The sequence below is a fragment of the Poeciliopsis prolifica genome, unplaced genomic scaffold (genome assembly GCF_027474105.1).
Source record: "Poeciliopsis prolifica strain line A6 unplaced genomic scaffold, Auburn_PproV2 SCAFFOLD030, whole genome shotgun sequence".
NCBI lineage: Eukaryota > Metazoa > Chordata > Actinopteri > Cyprinodontiformes > Poeciliidae > Poeciliopsis > Poeciliopsis prolifica.
Window position 1 is genome coordinate 2,668,192 of NW_026562405.1, and position 21,808 is coordinate 2,689,999.

At 37.7% G+C, this 21,808-nt stretch overlaps 1 protein-coding gene across 4 annotated transcripts in view; it reads right to left on the bottom strand.

The window, feature by feature from the left end:
* The window catches only part of anks1ab (ankyrin repeat and sterile alpha motif domain containing 1Ab), a 52,850-nt gene extending 31,495 nt beyond the window's left edge, over positions 1–21,355 (bottom strand). For 3 of the 4 annotated variants that reach the window (XM_055050203.1, XM_055050200.1, XM_055050202.1), the window contains exons 1-3: positions 20,957–21,355; positions 11,308–11,380; positions 2,212–2,327 (exon numbers count right to left, since the gene is read on the bottom strand). In XM_055050203.1, coding sequence (XP_054906178.1) covers positions 2,212–2,327; positions 11,308–11,380; positions 20,957–21,247 — 480 coding nt within the window. In that variant the 5' untranslated portion in view covers positions 21,248–21,355. Of the gene's footprint in view, positions 1–2,211; positions 2,328–3,004; positions 4,041–11,307; positions 11,381–20,956 lie in introns of those variants that run through there. The other variant, XM_055050204.1, reaches the window with a different exon arrangement.
* Positions 21,356–21,808: the final 453 nt, after the last annotated feature.

Below are 21,808 nucleotides of genomic sequence, written 5' to 3' on the forward strand. Positions count from 1 at the left end.
TGACATAGTTCTGATGGGGGAAAAAAAGTAAGTCATGTGTGGAAAATGTGTCAACGTTTAAAAAATTATATGATTTACTTTTTGAACCATCACGCTAAAAAAATTGTGGTATAATCTTTTATTTACACACTGTATGAATGGGATCAAAAATCAGCTTTTGAACATGTGTATTTAAGTTATATTATAAATAGGCACCTATAAATGCACAAATAAAGTATGCCGCTGCAATATTTCAATATATTTTTGCAGTTATTGCAAGTGAATTGGAGAAAATTAAAAGAGGATGTATTGGTAAGAGTAGGTGTGCAACCATACAAAACTGTTTGCTCTGATCATTTGCAAATGAGATAAAGGGCTGTCCAATTAATTGAATTAGAGTTGTGGTCCAAACAATTTACTAAGTCATCATGAACAACAACAAAAACATGCTTTGCCACATTCTGCATCCCTTACAACTTTTGCAATGTAAAAGCATATTTCAAGAAATTCACTAACACACTAAAACTTAAATATTGTGTGGAGACTTTTTTTTTAAGTGGATTTAATCTTAAATATATGGGTTTTTCCATACGCTCTACCCAGAAGCTTTTCCAGCCTTTATATGAGGTCCTCAGTATTAGAATAGTGACAGAGAGATTATGTTGGCCGCTGCAGCTTCCTGTCTGTCAGAGAGATGAGACTCTTTCTGCTGATTCAGTTTTTTAAACAGGTGACATTTTGTTATTTAAATGTGGACACAGCATACATTAGGAGACACATTTGACATACATTATCTAGAAATTCCTGTAACCACATCTTTCACTGTCTGACATCATATTGTAGTCTGCTTTTATTTTTGGGATTCGTGAAGATAATTATTTTCATTTGCTAAATGCGAATGACTAAGAAAATATTTTGATGAAAACAGTTTTTAACTTTCTTGAGATTCATTAGTGAACATATATTTTAAAAAATTTTGTAAAATTGCTTTTTCAGATTTTGTGGTGTCCTTTCTCAAAGCCTCTCAAAATATCTAAAATCTTGAACAAATTCTCCTGACAGAGCTGAAGAAAGGCTATGTGGCCCTCAGTGCATTTCTAAACCTTTTTCTAATTTTGGAGGGATGACTTCTTCACAAGGTTTTACTTCTGTTCTGGAGTTAATGAGCACATTTCTTACCGAAACACATTAATCTCTTAGACACAAACCCTATATCCATCCTCATAATGACTGGCCATTCCCAAGCTGTTTAGTTTGGCATATAATTATTTGAACAGATGAACATAGTAACTTCAGGCATCTGGAAATTTTATCCAATGACAAACAACAATCTTTTCCTGATTCTTTTGCTGATATTTCTTGATTTTGTTATTTAAGGTAGCTATATAGTAATGTGCTGCTTTAAAGTAAACTCACAGGTGTTACTCAATTTAATTCAAATGGTGTGACTGAAACTCATGAAGCCATACCGACACAATTTGTGACCTCTCAAATTTATTAAAACATTGTGTTCCCAGTTTAAATAATCTTTTGAATTTAAAAAAGTAAACAATTTCCCAACAAATTGTCTGTCTCAGTTTAAAGGGTTACATTTAATGACAGACAGTAACTAAAGAGGTTGTGTGTCTTTTATTTTATTAGTAAATACTTGAACCAGCTGTATGCCAACCAAATAATTAGAATATCTGGCTACATCCTGGCATGGAAAAATTCAGCTTCATTAAAAACATGAAATTCTGAAAAAAAATAATTGTAAGATAGTAAGATTTTAATTTTGATAAATGTTGTGTGTTTTTCAAACTAAGCCACCAATGACCAATATAATAGTCAATATAATTTTTAATAATATGGTTCAACACCAGTAAGTTTCTTCAGGCAAATGTTGCTTGATTGGAAGTTTGGGAGAAAAATTACTAATAGTTTCTTGTTATTTGTCGTTTTGACTGGTGGCAATCCACACTCTTTGAAAGGATTCACCGGGGAGACATAAGTCTCTCCTGGGTCATGCATTGCAGAGTTGAAGATGAGGTAATAAGGAGAGGGCCAAAAGTGTTATAAGGCTGTGTGAAAGAGGTGGGAAAGAAAGAGCAATGGAGGGGATGGCGCTTATGGGAGACGAGTGGAGAGAAGTGGTGACATGAAAAGATAGATGAAGCCGGACCGACACAGGCGGAGACGGGGGTGAAATAAAGTGGAACTGATTCTTGAGATGACATGCTGCAGGTGACTCACCATGAATCGTAGGTCATCAAAGCCATTGAGCAGAAACTTGCTCTCGTACTGCGGCAGCCCCACGTGCTCCAGCCACTCTCCGACCGGCTGGTCCAGGGCTTTACCACAGGCCCCATCTGCCGAGAGAGGGAAGCGCTTCAGCAGGGAGAAGCCGTTCAGCCGGTAGCAGCGGCACTCAGAGGACGACACATGGCATTGCCACATCATCCTCGGCCAGCAGAGGCAGAGCCGAGTGCAGCAGCACCAGGCAGGGTAGGGGGGAGACAGGGTCCAGGCTGGGGATGAGGGGCTCCCACGGTACAGGCGGGGGCCCGGCTAAACTCAAACACAGGAGGAGGACAGGAAGTGTTGCAGGCAATGCTCCGGCCCCTGCAGGGGACTGACTAGACTAATATTACACCTACTGGTGCTAGTGTGACTGACTGGAGATGTCAGGCGAGGGTGGAGGTAGTGCGGGGAAGGAAGCCCATCTGAAGCTTGGTTTTCCTAATTATGTTGGACTGAGCCACTGTGGCATCTTCCAACAAACAAGGTTCACTAAACATTCCTTTAGTGAGCAGATGAGCAAGTGTGAAAAAAACAAGTCCCTAGCTACAACAACACTAAACACTACAAACAAAAAGGCTGGATATTTTTAGGCTGAGGGAAACCAGGGAGCAGACATTCTCGCATATATAAGACATTACTATCCTAAAAGTCTCCCTGTCATTTTAGATATGCTAAACTCATTAGGGTGTAACACAGATATATTCAGCTCCCCCAAAATAAAGTGGACAGGGTTTTCACCACATACTTGTAAAGCTCTGGCTGAGTCCCATGGCTTCATTGGTCAACCTCTTTGAGAGCTAGGACAAGGCTCATACAATGAAGGTAGCAGCATTCTAAAGTACTGTTGAGGTACTCATGTTTTTTTTTTAAATCAAGGAATACACATTTCAAGTTCAAATCATGTTTTGTCCTTACTCCAGAGCCACACAGAGTATGATCAGGTAGACATATTGTAAATCCCACATCAAAGAAAGGCTGGATTTCCAGTGTGCCAATTCCAAACTCCTCAATTCATATTCAAATCCAAGAATATATTCCTTGCTCCAGGTGAACTGTGAGGCAAAAGGCTCAGTGTCCTTGGTGGTTCCAGTGCTCCCAGTGCAGCCCAGCATTCACACTCCTTCAGAGGGCAGCTGTCAGTGCGGCTCCGCCGGAGAACGTGCCTCTCATCTCTCAGAGCAGTAAATCCAGGTTCAGATCCGACGCGCGGCAGGTGAGCTCTCTTTCCTCTGAAGTGAGGACCACCGTGGGACCACAGTGCATGTTAAGCTAGCTCCTTCCTGAGGCAAGCAACCCCCAACTCTTGCTCTGAGCCCACCTGGTTCTTCTTCTCCTCGCTGGGTGCAGCTAGCAGCCTCTGCGCTCAGGGCAGAGGTTTGCTGCATCCCTCGCCTGTCTGAGACATGCAGGCAGCGCTGATGCAGGAACACAGACACGCACACACACATACACACACACACGCTTACCCCTCACTGCTCACAGGGCATAACGTCCTGACGCTTCCTACTTCAACACAGAAGACCACAGACCTGCCTGAACCTAAGCCACTGCTGCCACGTCCTTCCAACATCCACGATGGGGAAAGGAGCCGGAGATCTTCCCCCCACCACCACCTTTTTTTATCCAAGCAAATCCCTCAAGCGCTTCTTTTCAACTTCCCTCCTCCTTCTTGCTCTCTTCTCTCTTTGCTCTCTGTCTCCCTTCAGTCTCATAGCCCCATTGCCATGCTCTGTGATCGCACTGCAGGTCTGCCGTATGCTGCCTGATGAAGTGGGGTGCTGTTCCACGTAACCACCTCTCTCCTTCTCTCTCTCTTCCTCTCTCTCACTATATCAATTCCCCTCCCTTTGCCTTCCTCTCCCTTTCTGCCTTGCACTCTCCTTCACTCCGTCTCGCTCTTTGCTTCTCAAACACACAGACAGATGCAAACACACACTTCTTGGTTGTCATCTGTCTTCCACCTCTTTCTTTGCCTTTCCCCACTCCTTACACCTTCTTTCCCTTCAGTGTACTGATTGCAATTACACACAGCCACTCTGATCTCGTCAGCTGAGAAAGGACACCACTTGCAGAGGCAAGGTACAAGTCCAAAATCATAGGGCTTGAATGTTGTGCTGCAACTGAGCAGCCTTGATTTTTCACACCATTTTTTTTTTGGTAGGAGATAGAAAAACAAAGAACGCACCCAATCCCCCTCCTTATTACCAGTTGGCTTTAATTCATTTACGTCTTAATTTGATGATAGGGCAAGGGAGGGCAGCATTGATTCAAGTCAGCAGAGACTCTAATGCATTTTTACTAGAGCAAAGAAGAGAGGCGAAAAAAATAAAAGACGTGTCTCTCCTGATCTTGCTCAGTCATGGCGAATGACAGTAAAGAGGCAAATTCCATTATGTACATCCAGATGTTCATGTCACATCAAGCATTTTTGAAGCACAACAGAAGCTACTTACAGCAAAAAGCCCGAATGAACAAGCAAGATAATATAAAATTCTGATATATCTGGCATAACAGAAAAAAAAGACCACTTTGACAGACTCCACAGACTGCCAGTTGAGGGGCTGCTCAACTGGCAGTGTCTAATACCAGTGTTATCAGAATACAACTGCCAGGCAGAGCGTAATTATTCAGGCTCCCAAGCTGCTCGCAATCACCTCACACATTCCCTGTCGGGTCATGAGCCAGTCAGTTAGTCATACCAATAAGAGGCAGCCCGAAAAAAGGAGCTATTGATTGAACCTCTTCTGTAATTGGGCCCCTATACCAATGGCACTCCGGCCACGCAACGCTCAGGTAAAGTCCAGGGCAGTTGTGTGTGACCTGTCAGTCATCCAGGCTTTACTTGAGGCCAGAGGGAGAGAAACTGCAATCAGAAGAGGAATGAAGGGAAGAAAGGAGAAGAAAGATGGAGGAGAAAATCAGTCAAGGACAGATAAGACACCAAAAAAGACTAATAGAGCAGCAGGCGATGAAACATTTGGTTGAGATAAGGATGGTAATAGTATGTGAGAAGAACTGAAGCAGACTAATTACAATTCACTAGAACTCCTCTTCCTGCTTTAGGCTTTTCTTCCGAGCTTCACGCTACTGCAGCTTTTAACATCCGGACAAAGCCTGGTAAAAATATCAGCCGTTACACCCATTTATTTCCGCTCATCCCCTTCTATATTAGACGGACCTAATTACTGACTGACAGAGTATCCAGTGCTCAACGGTGGAGGGAAATGCGTCACTATTTTGTCCCCTGTTTTATTAGGCCAAATTGTCAAATCTACCAAAGAGGATTTCCTTTCTGTTTGTGCACAAGGTCTAGACTTGCCTTGAAGGAGTGCCAAGACCTGTGCACAAAAAAAAAAAAAAAAAAAATGGAACCACAGGTTGTGCCTAGATAAAGCTTTTCCGCTTTATCAGAGCAGGAGAAAAGCAGTAGCTCCTTGTCAACACACCCAAGCAGTGGAGAAAATGAGCCGCAAAGCTGAATTAATTCAGGGAAACTGAAGGCGGACGTTTTTCCTTTGAACATCAGCATGTGCCTGTACACAAACCCAGTCGATGCCTCCTGTTAGCTGCGCTTTCTCTCTTCTTCCTCCCTGTGTGTTAAGCTCATTTACTCCACAGTCGAGGTACTCATAATGGGCACAAAACACAAACAGTTTCTGGCTTGAGACTGCAACATTTTTTTTTTCTTAAAAAAAGAAAAAAAAATCTCATCTGGTTTTCAAAAATCCATTCCAAGGAAATGACCGAGTCCTACATGATTTCTAACCTTAGAGAGTTACTATACAAATCAAAGCAGTCTTAATATTCCTTCATTTCAGTCACAAAAATAAAAGCGAAATGACAAGAAAATGCTTTCTTTCTGTCTCACTCCCATTTGTGAATACTCTGAGGGCTACCTGTTTATTTGCTTTCATCCTACTTAAGAAAAAACCTCTAAGCTCCCCATGAAAAAGGCTCTTAGAAAAACAGCAACAAAGCATCTTCATAACCTCTGAAAGTACTTGCTCACAATCTACAATTACAATCGGAGCAGTGACTGGATGACTCAGCTGAATCTGGGACACTTTCAGAATATTCTTCTTCTAAATGCTCCTCTGATTACTATATACCTATAAGAGTGGAAAGAACAGACACACTATATATCCCCTTTATGTAATGTCTTACTTCACAGCTCAATTCTTATCGTTTTGTGGTGGTTAATCTAAAAATGCTTAGTAAGCTGAAACTTATAATTAAAATCATAAATTAGGGGTTCGCTGGACACAAGCTTTGCTTAAAATGTATCTCAGCATCAGCTATTATAAATCCTTTTATAAACTAGGCATGTAATTATTGGTAAATGTAAAGATTATTTATACATTCATCTATGACCTCTTACCGTGTAAATTAGAGAATATAAATGCATGCTTTCCATGGCAACTGATGGCTGAAAATACTCTTAAAAAATGTTCTTGGTTAATTAAGAATATTAAAAGTGATCAAACCATGTCAAGTCACACTTGTCACAGGGTTCAAAATGAGGTGACAAAAGATATGAGAAGTAACTCCACATTAAAAAATACATTTCCATGCCTGTCGTTACAGTTTAGGTCACATGGACACCTAGATCTAACTTTTCTCCTCCTTCTCTGCTTGCCTCCAGGTCACTTCTACATGCCTTTGCTGCATTTTAAATTTCACCAATATCACTTATTATTCTGCTCATGTGTCCCAGGATCTGTGAAATATTCATGTTTTTATGATCTTGACACTCATTATACCCAAAAAAAGAGTTGTCTGACTGCTTGTCAATGTTACAAAGTATGTTTCATGTAAATATTATTTTGAAAATTTAGAACGCTGCCATTTTTTTCAGGTTTGTACATTTCTTTCAAAGAAACAAAGCAGTATGTTAAGGTGTACCATTAATGTGGTACACCTTGAACGTGAACCTGTCCTTCATATAGCACAGTAAGTTTGAAACTCATAATGTCAAAACAGTCACAGTTGTGAGAAAGGATTTTGGCTACAGTGACAGACTGTTTTTGATTTTGATGTTTTCAGTCTCTCTGTATTATAGTGAATGGGGTTTTGAAAAATTTTGATTTCCTCAGTTTGCTTTTGATTGGTTAAGCAGATCCTTGCGATGTCTCCAGGGCATTCGGTTGCAATACATATTTTTGTTTGCCTTGTACATTACACTACTATGCTAAAGTATTGGGGGGGTGGGTTCTGCACTCTGGACTTGAGCCCAACGTAACTTTGTTTAAGTGCTATCCAGACTGGATAGCAAAACCACCCTCAGAAGACAATTTACCTTCAAACACCTTCAGACACCTGAGAGACAAATGGTATTACTGAATAAATGTCAGGTCATTGATCCTTTTTAATAAATGATGTAAACAATACTTTCCTGGTCATAAATCTATAGCAGTAGTTGTAGAGCAGGTTTAGCATTGTTTGTTTTTCTTGTTAGTTCTCATAACTGTTTTTTTTTCACTCATTTAATCTTAGGATCATTAAAGAAATCCTAGTTTTATTGTTAATAAATTCAACTCATGCTTAGTCTTGCTGGTTTTTCTATAATCTTAGATATAGTGTGATAGTTTCACAGATAATTATAAAGACAATTTTAATTGTAAGAAATATACAGTTTTTACTACATTAAGACGTTGTTCATAATCTTAAGATATCTACTCTAACTTGATTACAACAAAAATGTTCAAAGTTCAAGTGCAAGTTGTTTCTTAATTTTTCCACATTGATTAGGAGGAAAAGGAGCACCCATAACTTCTAGTCAAATGTACTCCATTAAACACTCAGCAAGTGCAGCCAATTTATAAAAGAAAAGTCTTGGCAGTTTGTTGATCTAGAGCATACAGGTGGTTGTTAACACAATCTCAAAAAATAAATGCATTTGTTACAACAGAGGAGCAAATGCTGCTGCCCATGAATATGGAATGCATAGAAAAGCCATTTCTGAAACCCATTATTCTCCAGTGTGAATGTTTTTTCATGGATGGAAGCAATTTAAGGCAGTTGCAAATGTTCCCAAGAGTAGTTGTCGCAATAAATTCAACCTTAAGGTCAGAACGTGCAGTGCTTTGTAAAACTGTAAAAAAAACCAACAGGACATTTCAGCTAGAATTTTAAAAAGACTGGACAAATATGGATAGTTTGGAGGGCTTGTCAAGAAAGAGATGATATTGCCCTCATGAGAACATTGGCAGCATGACTTGAGGCTCTCTTATTCTTCACCTAAAGTCAAGCAATCGACTTCTCCTATTCTCACAAACCTTTCACACATGGTGCAGACTACCTGAGGTCACTCCTCTCACGTCAGTATTTGTAATACCCCTAAACAAGTAATGAAACATCATGGAGATAGCGCCAAACCTTCCTGCAGATACTCTCCTTTGTGGACAATCACTGTGCAATTTCCATCCAGGAAGTCTGTGCAGGCATTTTGCAACCGATTGTACTTAATTCCTCATCATGTCTGATAAATGCCCCTCAAAAGTATTCACACCACCTACAGTTGCTAAAACCAGATAGTGAAAGTTTACCAGTAGAAAAGAAATATCAACATTACTATCCAAGCTCATTTCTTGATGGAAAATGCTCACAAACTTATTCAGCTCTGTGTGAAAAAGTTTGGTCCAGGCATGGTGTCAAGCACAACAAGATGATGCAATTTCCTCTTGTGATGCAACTATGTCAGTGAATGCTGAGTTTGATGAATAGTTGTGTTGGGATGAGCTAAAAGACCAATGAAACCACATTTACTGGTTATAAAAGAATATTTGTTATAACAGCATGTTTGTTGAAAACCCAAAGAAAAATTTTTAACAGAAAACCCAAAGAAAACTTCCAACAGCGATGGGATAGTGTTAGAAAGTCTTGAAAAGAATGAAGATTTTGTGAAGACCCAGTCCTCTTATTTCAATATTTGGATATCTATGCGGTCAACAAAATTTCCTGCCATCTTTTGTCGTCTCTTGCTCCCTTAAAACTTTCCATATTTTGCTGTGGCCCATAAAGAACACCGCGCATAACTGATGGAAATTTTATCCAAGCCAATCTGTGTAAAAAGCAGTCCTGTGCAGAGAAAAGCTGTTATGTAATAAGATGAAACCTCCTTATAGGAACTTATTTAATGGAGAAAGCTGACAGTGTAACCTAAACACACTGAGCTGGTGCCAGCTGGCCTCTCCCTCTGCACCTCCTGAAGGACACTCACTGAAGCCCACTATCAAACTATTAAAATATAAATCAAAATGACAGTGGGAATTTAAAATAATGCATTTTTCATAAAGAGGAAACTTCCCTGTTACAATTGGCAACAATGAGCTGTCAGATGAATCTCAGTTTAATTCCCTGTGAGTCAGAAAAACAACACATCCATTCTATAAATCTGCTTTAATACTGGAAAAGAAGCCCCGATTTGTCACAAGTTAGATTATGTTTAAGTGTACATGCACATAAATATGCACACATCTTGAAATGACCTTCTAACTATAAGAAATATTTTTCTTTCACTTTGATAAACTTTATTGTAAAGCACTACGACTAGAGCACTATAATGGTTTACTGCAGCTTACCCATAAAAGCCAAAGATTACTTCATCTATTCTATCATGTTTTAACATTTTCTTTGCTGAATTGTTGCCACTTTATGTTTCTTTCTTTTGTAAGATTACATTTTATGCGTTTGTTCTATTATGTGATATTTCTTTTGACTGTTTAGTGTATAAAATTATTATTTTTTTTCTGTTACTTTCATTTTTCTTGCACATTAAATTGTATCTATATACAAATAAACTTGTCTTGCCTTTTCTACAGTGGTGTTTCTATTGCCAAAACCCTTCAGGGTTTATTCTAAATCTTTGTTTCATCTCCTTTTTTTATTCCTTCCACTCATGTGAAAGAAAAAACTTAGAATTTGACTCTAATTTTGCTTTGGGTCTCTGAAAGACTGACAAGCTCATAACAATACTTCTAATTGGTTAATTATTGTCGTTTGGGTGTTAGTGGTATTTGCTTTTTTATTTTTTCAGATTTGAATCAGATTAGTCTTTTGTTCTTAGAAAGTTCATTCCATAGTTTCAATTTCAGATTGCTCTGAACTGTTCCTCTTTGCTGCAAAAAGTTTGCCTTTGTCCTTGGCTTAGAAAATAGATATTGGTTGAAGAATGGAAAATGTAATTCTGAATTTATATGTGATTAGTTTTTGCAAACGTGAACTGCACAACTACAAAGCTTACAAAGTACTTTTCACTCCAACCCTCCAAAGAATTGTAAAGGACATAATGGAGAAATGTTGTGATGATGTGCTGAAGGCAGAGTGCCTGAAAGAGCAGGAACTTAAAGAGACAGGCCAATTTGTTTTCAATTGAGTTTCATAGTTATATGATTTTTATAACAACTCAACACATAACATAGTTATGTTTTTGTGCTATAAAATGTCACTATTGGATTGGAAAATGCATATTACTTCCCCTTTAAATAAACATCTGAAAATAGGGATTAAATCAATGATTCGGATTCCACAACATGACACATCTTTTACACATAATTTTACATCTTTCAAACATAGGAGTGTCAGTTTGCAACCCTGGCTTAGCCTCTTTGGAGAAAATCAGGTGAGATTATTTAACATTTAAACTTATCGCAATCATCTTCAGTACTGTGCTATTGTACATAAAATAAGGAAACATTACTTGTGTCTTTTTAGGGGATTCCATAAAGAAATCTAAATCTATTATGTTTAAACTTTCTTTGACAGGTTATGAATAAGACTGTCATGACAGTGATGATCTGATATAAATTAGTTGTAAAAGCATTACTGATTAAACTTTAAAAATTATGACTTTATTTTATTAAAGCCAAAGTTATGTGAGATCATGCTTTCTTGGTTAATGTCAAGTTGTCATAACAAAGACATCATGACAATCTTATTAACAACCCATCAAATAAAGTGTTACAGAAACTTGAAGTGTTTGATCTTCTTGAGCTACTTTTCAAAAATAAATATAAATTGAAATTATGCATTATTAAAAAAAAGAATTACCTGGGCTTGGCTTGTGATGCTGGTTCTTTGTTGTTTCAATGCCAGCCCCAATCAATGTCATGATCTTCTCAATCTGTTAAAAACAAGCATGAAACACTGGTTAAAAAAAAAAGAAGAAAAAATAATTTAAAAATACATCATAGAATCCAATTCTTGCTCACAAACTAGAAGCCTTGGTGCTAATTATCAACCCTTTTTCTGAATGAATGAATGAAACTTGCTATGGAGTTTGAATTGTGTGCTTCTGTTAGAATCACTGAGTGGGTGGACTGCTTTGCAGTGATGGATTGTGAGCACCAGGTTAACGTAGACAGCAGTTCGATGAGTAATCCACTGCTTAGCAAAAACATAGACAGATACTAGGCTGAATTACAACTATGAATCTCCAGTAACCCAAACTCCATTAGGAGTCTATAACCCAAACAGAACCTCCGGAGGCCCTGATCTGATTGAGTTTGCAGTATCAGACATATAAAATCTTGTATTTAGATTCCACAAATACAAAAGCAATAGCTTGATGCAGCATCATGTATGCTCAGTGTGGCAGGCAAAAGCTCATGAAAAGGATGCTTTGGGCTTTAGAGCCAGGAATGTTTATTTAAGAAGACTGTGAGCTTTCAGAGCCAACAAAAAAACTATTAGTTGCTTGTATTTTTCCTGCATTGCCAACTTCAAGTTTTACTGATGTGCTTTTGGGGCTAGTAAACATGTTGCATGAAGTGAAAACAAGAAACATGTCAATATTAGTTTTCACAAAGGAGGGATTTAAATGTTGACTTTAATTCAACAGTACTGAGAGAGCAGTTATAACTGTGTTTCCATTGACCATATAATTAGAATTCTGAAGATATATGTGATTAATGGAAACACAGCAATTACAAAAAAACAACAACAACAACAACAACAAAAAGAATGCTATTCAGTTGTATACATATTAGTGTATTTAGCAAAACCGCAATGGAAATGCCATTACTACTGAACGCTAATGACAGAAAGTGGTAGAAGGATAATGGCACAGCATGTTTTTTAATCGCTTATTGTATGAACAAACATATTAACATGATTTTAGTTGCACTTGGTTATTTAATTATGATGAGCAGACAGCATCCGTGATATCTATTGATCACAATAGAATTGATCATATCTTAATAAATAATTGAACTAACAAAGAAGATGGAAGCACAGACCTGGTGTTTTCAATATAGATATATAAAGTACTTCTGTCACTGTATACTAAGTCTACCCAACAGTCTGGGACGCATCACATTTATTGCATACACTGCATGTTAGAAGAACAATCTCTCTCATCTGGTTAAGCAGCTGTCTACAGGGTGCTGAAGTGTTTGCTGACGCTCAACGCTTCAAGGACAATAAGACCTCACGCACATTGCAATACATTATTCTGTACTCAGGCAAACTAAACTCACATTTTTATACCATTCAATATTCTTTAGGTGTCTGAAGAAAATATAACCTGCATATAAATGTTTGTCAGCTGCAAGCAAGCCAACTTTCATGCACAGATGACCTCAAAATTTATGTGCAAAATATTGCAAACCAGACGGGTGTCTAAATATAGAAACCCTGGAGTTGACTTTTCACAATCAGCAATATAGGTTTTTTCAAGGCTGAAAAAAAGGTTTTTACTTTCACTACTGACACCAGGCAGAGACACAGCCAGGCTTATTTGATGTAATATTTAGTGTTTGAAAAAGCACTATGCTCTTCGCTAGTGGCATCAACACTGTGGAAAAGCCTTGATTCATTTGGAAGTCAGGCACGTGGGATGCATGGCATATGCCTCCAGCAATACAGACCCCACATTACTCTTTGAATTAACCCAGATACATTCTATATCAAACACAGACACTTAGAAACACACACACACACACACACACACACACACACACACACAACCAGGTGCACCTTTATCAAAACTTGTCTCCGGACATGACGCTTCTGAAAAAATCCAGTGACAAGAAAATTAACAGAGGTAAAATATTTCACAGCTACATATTATTACCGAGCTCTCTGGCACATAAACATTGAATACAATTTTGTAACAGATATGTCTGTTACACTTTTAACCACTGGAAAAATCAAACATCATCTGATAGAAAAACCATCCAACCTTTGGTGCCGGACATGGCGATCTATTTTGATGGAATGTTTTTGTTCATGAAATTATATTTCAGAAATTGTACAGAGAAGAAGACAACACTCAATACATTTTTTTTTAGCATTTCCAGATATTCTCAATTAGCTCAAAGTCTAGGCAGCCCAGGTTGTATGTCTGGAGTCTGTCTCAAGTGTTTTCCAGTCTCTTAAATGTTTTTTTTTTTTTTCATTGGTGGCCCTGTATTTAATTCACTTCCCCAGGCTTGCTGGAACAAGTGCATGGAATATCAGTCTGAAGAATTTGAGATGGATACCCCTAATTTGTTTCTTTTCAAATGTTGTATTTCGCAGTATTTTATGAGATTTTTAACAGTTGGGTTATTGATACCTGATCTTACTCGACTTCCGTCTCCACAACTTTATCTCTAACCCATCTTTGCTGTGTTCCTCGATCTTCATAATCCTTTTTTGTTCAAATGTTTTCCAAGAAACCTTTGAGGCCAATGCAGAATAATTGCATTTAGACAGAATGATGGCCCTAATTTACTAATTTGGTAAATTTGGACAGTGAGTAGTTGTACTGAATTTCATTTTTGGGCACATGAGTAAAGGGAGAGGAACACATGAGCCGGACATGTCAAGTTTAAATTTGAGAAAACCAGTAACCAGTATTTGGGAGTCTCTAGCTGGTGGAACAAGCTCCCCCAACTATAATTAGTGTTCTTTGGAGAAAGCCTATCTCTTCAAAGACCTCACATGACACTCTTGTACATCTACACTGTTATGATTTTTACTCGTTATTTAAGTAGTATTATTATCAAATATTCATGCCAGTGTCTATTCCTAAAGCTTAGACTTTATTCAATTATCTTTTGAGAAAATATTTTGTTTAATGTACAGCCTTAAACCTTATACTGTTAGTCAAATTGATGCTGTACAAGGGACTAAAGATCACAACCACATTCTTATCGTTCTTATTGCTCCTTAGCTGGATTATCTGAATCTTTTAATGTTACTAAAGTGCCCAAATATTGCAGAGAGGGGCCATTATTCATAATTAGAATCACTATTTGTCCATGTAGTCTGTACGCTTTCATCCAATTAAGTTGGTGACCTGCTGTGAGATGTTACAACAGTTTTTTTCGTTCCCTCATATTAACTATGTACATATGCGTTAGGCCTTCTACACACAGTAAGCACAGTGGTTCAGTCAGGCTGAATTATTTCCTTCATTTTGTGCATCATCATCCTTAGTAAAAATAGATTATGTGCTCACTGTATAGGTACTATTATAAATAATCAACTTGACTGAACTGGAAGTTTACAAATATGAATAATAGGCTTAAACCAATGGTAAAGAAATGGGAAATCCCCTACCCTTCCCCTCCCCCAAGTTATTTTTCATCATAGCATAGACCATGCTTTCTTAAAAAGACAAAAAAAAATAAAATAATAATAAAATGTCTGAGGTCAGACGTTTTATCTTATTTGACAGGTGAATATGTCAAAATAAAAAAATATGATTCCAGGCCAGATCATTCTAAGTCCAGAGTGGGAAATGATGAAAGACTAGCAAACAAATCAAGAATGAACAGTAAGCTGTCAACATCTGGACGAGGACCATGAACATTGGCACCGATGTTTAACACAAGGAGAACGGAAACGGAAAACGGTGATAGTGTGGAAACGTCACCTGTTTTAATATAAGTTTAAATTTAGAAAATGTGTTTTCTCACAAGAGCCAGAAAAAAAACTCATTCAATCATCACACAAATATTGAACATTTCATTACATGGGAGTGTTTAGGCTTTAATTACTTTTAACACCTGGAGCCTTTTTAGTGACATGCAGCTGGAGATTTCTTTCGTGTAAATGACATAAGTTGTAGGGCACGTCCAATGTTTCAGCCTTGCATTGATACTTTCACTGAAGCCAAGATTTGCATAAAATCTTTCTTGTATTCCTGTAATAAGAACTTTTTCAAACAAAGAAAACTATTTTTTTGAATAAGTTGAAGGCTTTGCGGTCTACACAATGCATCTTAAAGTATTGCTATTGATGATGTTATCAATGTTATATTAGAATGTTCTGTTGTTTTGTTGAAACCAAAATAAATATGTTTCTGTAGTTCTGACCAAAACAATTTCTAATTTCACTTTGTGTAATTTACCAGAGTCTGACTGAACCCTGATAAGCCCTCAGTTCATCAGAAAAGTGAGTTTTAAAAGATAAAAGTGAGTTTTATATTGTAAGCGAGTACAATATAGATTGGTTGTTTTTTGGTCACTAAAAGCTTTAGAGGTTTTCTAATGAATAATCAATTTGGCTCACTGGTTTATCTGATATAGAGACACTGGAACAGGGTTTAATGTCAGTATTTCATTTTGTTTCTATTTCTTTTTATTTGCACTATTGTTTCTCATCTCCTTTGTCTGCATGCTATCTAACAGGCTGGAGATAATGCGAAATAATCTTAAACAATGTCCTTTAGGGATATAGAGTACATTATTGTTTACTGAGCCTGTCTCTCTCGGGTAGAAAAGATGGCTGGAAGCCTAAAACGAAGGAGATACTGAAAATGATGACTCAGTATATTAAACCAAGAAAAAAAAAAGCTGCTTGCTTCATTGGCATTGGTCTGAAAGCAGGATTACTGCTACAGTATCACTGTCAATAAAGACAGATGGGCCAGGAGCTCTGGAGTGAACATAGAACAGATCACATAATTATATCCAACAGTTCTGAAGTGATTTTTATTTATTTGACAGCTCTGAAATCACACAGCATAAATAAAGTCAGCATGAATGACAACATCCAGATGGTGAAGAAAGTCTAAATGTAGGCTGGTAAGATTTGTAAATACTTTTATTCTACTTTTATTCCATCACAGTTTTTGTTTAGTATCTTATACATTTAGTGATAGCATAAACCTTTGTGAAAAGCTTGTCATACCACATCCATTGTTGATGACAAAACGTTTTTGCTGTGCGATACTACTGTTGATATTGCGTGAATTTACTATAACTGGCTGATCAACTGATAAAGACATTTAATTTCTATTGTATGTATTTTAATCCTTCTGTATAAAGGACATCCTGAAGCTCTATACAAAACTAATGGAAAAAGCAGAGCTGGAATATTTATGAAGCCTTTCAGGGATGGCTTTGGTGCAGCTATATATATGAGTGCATCCAACTATGTGTAAATCATTTAAACCATCTGTCTATTTTTATACTGAAAAATGTTGGAGCTATGTTTCTAACAAGTGTTTAACAAACAAATATAAAACTGGCAGGTTCAAACCTAGACCAGAGGTTTAGATCAGTCAGTTAAAAATAACAATGAATAGGGCTTGTCTATGATTTTTATTCTAAACCACAACCAATATGAAGAACCACCTTGAACCTTTAAGGGTTATTTACTATTTTGCTTTATTGTCTACTTTTTTCTTTATTGCCTCACAACATCGTTATGTGTGAAGAAAATCGCAGATATTTTAGATTTTATTTTATTCCTATAGTTGTTTTTTGAAAAGAGAACATAAAAGTTATTATAAGAATGTTAAGGATATTTTACAACCAATATGAAGCCAAATTGTAATTCATCACAATTTGGCTTCATTGTGATGATTTTTTGGCATCAAATTGATGCTTTTGGCTGTCTTGTAAGAAAAGCTTACTTTTATTGGACAAACAAATGTTTTTTGTTTAGGTTTTTTTTTTTGCACAAGACATCACACAAAAAAAAAAAATGCTGTTGTCATAAATAAAATATTCTCTATCAGTCAAAAACTGGATCATGCCAATGAGATATAAAAAAAGTTACGTTTTATCTTATCTTATACCTCTTTCATTGAAGGGGGACAAAATTCATTAGAGAATCTGGTACAAAACATAAATTTGATAATAAAATGAACTGGTTATTTTAAATATGTATTAAGACTTTTTATTCTGATATGTGGACAATGTCATATTTCAGAACACAGATGTACTAAAACAACAGAAGCTAACAGATATTGGACATCAAAACAAACATCATGAAGGCGAACCAAAAAACAGGCAGCAGCACTGAGACATCTGCTGCTGCAGGGACCAGGGTGGATGTGGTTACATCTTTGAGGTTTTCCACTGAGCATTTTCCGTAATTAAAGTTTTATTTACATCAAAGACAATCCCACACAGATTCAAATCAGTTCGAGCATACTGGTGTCCCACATTCATCTACAATGTCTTTGAACGTGGACAAAAATTTGGCCGTTTTTGCATCAGAAGCAGTGTCGTTACATCAGCCGACTCGTTTTCATATAAGTGAAATTGTTAACAGAATACCAAGTGATTTTGCTGCAATAGGAAACAAAGAATGGCTTGCTGTAAAATCAGCTGCCACAAGATATAGCATTTAATACACATATGCTCCCACTGAAAATGTCAAATGGATATAAAGGTTATGCTTGAAACAGTTATTTTGCTTTCACTTTAATGTCAGAGTGCCATATACTGTGATAACTTACAGCAGTGAATGCTTCTGTGTGAGACTTCACAATCAAATTATTTGAGCTTTTTCTGTTGCTTAAATGTATTGATCATTAAAATAAAAAAGTCAATCTGAAAGAGGTGCATGCGGGTATTCTAATAAAATAGCTTGTTACTAGAAGTAGACTCTTCCTTTCTGCTTCTGCTAAAACAATTGTTTGAACTAGTTAGTTGAAAGCAACTGCAAAAAGGGCAAATACAAGTGAAGTGAGCTCAGAGAAAAGGTCAAGAATTGTTTCTCTGCAGATAGAAGGCCACGCTGTTCATTAGATGGGCAAAGACTCGAACTTCCACTCTCCGCAGTGGGGTGCCAGGAGAAATGGTTTCAAATTGAGGGAATCAACAAAAGATTGGAAGACACAATGATGAGTGGAAAAAAAGAGGTGAAAAACAGCAACCAGTTTCTGCTGGGGTCCGAGATTACCTGTGAGTCCAAATAAGATCAGCCAGTAGGAGGCAGAGGGATGAAAAATGATGAGAATCATCAGGCCTCAACAATGGGACATTAAGAACTAAATTAGAAATGAACAAGCAGGGAATGACAGAAGCTTTGGAAATAATGACTATTTCAATAAGAGCTTAAATGACTTCGATAATGGAAAGTTTTGAGAAGCACAATTTAACCTGACAAAGCAATGGCATCAGCCATCAGGATTTTTTTCTTTTTTTAAAGCTGATGGATTTTTTTTTTTAAGTTGATGGAATAGATTTTTTTTTTAAAGCTGATGGAATATATACATTTTTTAGAGCTGATGGAAACTTGTAGAAATTTATGTTACGTGAAGCTTAGTGAGCATAAACAACATTTAATTTTATTCCATTGACAAAATGTCAATATTACTTTTAAGAAATCACGAAGGGCTCTGATGCAGCTGCTGCTCCAAAACTCCTCAACTTTTTTCAGTCAACTTTTTTTTTTTAAACTTGAAACTTAATCAAATTACAAGTAAGAAAAAGATGCTGAGTAAAATAAGCATCAGAAATTGTTATGGTGAAGGCTGAAGGCTTTTAACATAAGCCTTCATGCACATTTGAAACAAACTTAGAGGAAAGCATGAAAGCTGTATTTGTCACTCCCTCCAAGCACTGAGGGGAAAGAAAGAAAATCCCTTGAAGCACTGAGGGGAAAACAAGACATCTGAAACAGCTAGAAAACAGGATGCCCTCAAGAACAGGACACCCCACCCAGAACGGCCTGAACAAACAGTGTGTGTCAGAGAGTAAAGGGTTGGAGCAGAGAGCAGGAAAAGGGCATGAGAGATGACAGAGAGGGAGATACACAAATTCAAGCGGAAGCTCAACATTTTCTCGGCCTTGTGTGGTGACACATTTCTGTTTTAAGAGTGTAATTGCACAAGTCAGTGGTACAGGGTCATAGTCTCTGTGCACTAAGCAAGGCTTAAATCAAGATGACATGAGTTTCGGCCATGAGAATCCAAGATTATAACAGATAATCTTGCGCAAATAGTCTTAAACAGGGAGAAATTAATCAGGACTGAGAATTTGATGTTTTCTTTTTTAAGATCAGCTGAATGTCTGTAATGTTTAATGCTTGTATTGAATGGTACTCTATAAAATTGACAGTTGGATTTTATTGGAATGAACTAAACTGCATATAAATGAGTTTCATAAATTTGCTTTGAGATCACATGAGTCTGATGTGAAGAAAGAAGTTTTCTGATCAGATGAGACGAAGAAATATATTCATGTACATGCAAAATTTGACAGGTTAGAGAAAGCTCAGTGCACATCTCCATGCTGAAACATGGTGGTGGTAGCATCATCCTGTTAGGATTCTTTTTTTCAGTGGAGATAAGTGAGCTGGTCAGAATCCATGAAGAAAAGCTATTAAATGATGCAAAAAACAGCAGTACCCCAAGTCTTAATACACAGCCAGAGATGCAATAGAAGAGTTTTGATCAAAGCATTTTTGTGGATTAGAATGGCTCAGTTAAAGTAAACTCAGGCTTTGAAATGTATGTTTATAGATAGTTTCTAATCGGACTTCCTCTTTTGCAGAGGAAAGGAAATGAGTCTCTTGATGCACAAATCAGCCTCCTGAAAATTTATTTGCGTAGAGTAGTTCTACAAAGTTATGATTTGAGTGTCTGACTGCAGTTACACACCACACTATTCAGATTTTCATTGTAAGAAAATATATCAAATAAGATACAATTGAAGTGTGTAGTTGTGATGTGACAAAATTTCAAAAGTTTCTCGCATAAGAATTAACCATTGTGCATAAAGTAAAGAACCTTGATTCTGAAGTGGAAAACGGTCACGGCTGTGGTTTAGCAAAAACATTTTCTTCACTGACTTTTTTTTGTCATATTTAAATGTTTATGTTTTGGAAAGAGACATTTTAAATAATTTCACAGTGTTTACAGAGCTGAACGGAGGGGTTGGCACTCCAAATGCTCAGAAATCACAAGTCAAATCTTTTTCAGGATATGAATGGGACCTGAAGGAGGTGGGACAGGTGGGTTGTGGGTATGGAGGGGATAGTGAAGGATTGCTCATTGTGGGCTCAAAAGTAGATGGCGCAAGTCGGAGCAAAGGAGCCACAAAAGAGCAGGAGGAGACACTGGAAGCGTGGGTCGGCCCCTGAGACATGTACTGAATGGATGTGGTATGACAGCACAAGCCCAATTAGTCTTGGATGCCAGGGCTGCTACAGGGAGGTCGGTGCAAGTGATCAAACCATTCATGCATTCAAGCACTCGCCCGCAGGCGTTTTCTGCTGACAGCCTGGGTAAAGTTACTCCATCACTGCTTCAGCCGGACTCCTGATCACACTGCTGCCTCCGCTCTCCTCCTCTTCCTTCCTTTCCCTTTCCTGAAATGTGCCGCTAAATTTGTCTATTTTTTTCCCCACTAATCTGTCCTCTCTTCTCTTATCACTCCACTTTTTTTCTCATTCACACACAGCGACACACTCCACAGTGCCATTCCTCCTGCCATTTACACCCTCGTGCTTGTCCCGACAGCTTGTGTATTACCTCATCCCACTCAGATGCAAAGGAAGGCATGCGCTCGATGGACGGCTGCCCAGAACTGCAGTTAGCCACAGAGCCGCTGCGGTTTGCCAGACCTCCGTCCTCCTCTCCGACCGGAGACGCCAACAGGTCAGAGTCTGACTTTGACAGGCTTCGAATCAGTCCCAGGTCTGCAGGTCTCACTTTGATCACAGCTGCTGATGCGGACTCAGGTGAAACTTTGGTACCATCCTGTAGGTCAGCCTTAGGATTCTGGATAACGCTGGTGGAGTTATCTGGAATGCAGTCAGCCATTGTTGCAGGGCTGCAAATTGCAACTCAGTTTCATCCACTGTGACGATGCAAAAATTAATCCAAAGTTTTATGGAGCCAAATGATGGACTGAAAAGATAAGAAGGACATAAATACTGTGGGCTCAAAAAAACATCTTTCCTAACAAAAAAAGACACAAAGACTTGTGCTACAAAGTTCCCCTATATAGAACCAAAGACCGAATATAAAGGAGACACTTGTGGTTCACAGAAACAATAACTAAAACCCACCCACAAGTTGTATCCTGTTTCCCTCCCCTTGGTAAATGGTTGCCTTCTTCTGAGACTCCTACACTCTCATATCAACTTTAAACTGCTTCAGTAAGGCAAGTTATTTTGAGAGGTTATAATAAGCCTTAAAAATAATCATAACAGAATTCTTATTGAGTAAACCAGCATTAAAAGACAATGAATGCTCTGACACAAATGAGCAAAAGCATGCTATATAATACACACAGTGGCGCACAGCTTCAATTAAGAAAAACACAAAGAGACAGAAAAGTACTCCCCAAACCACTGCCTAATACTTGATGACTGAGAGACA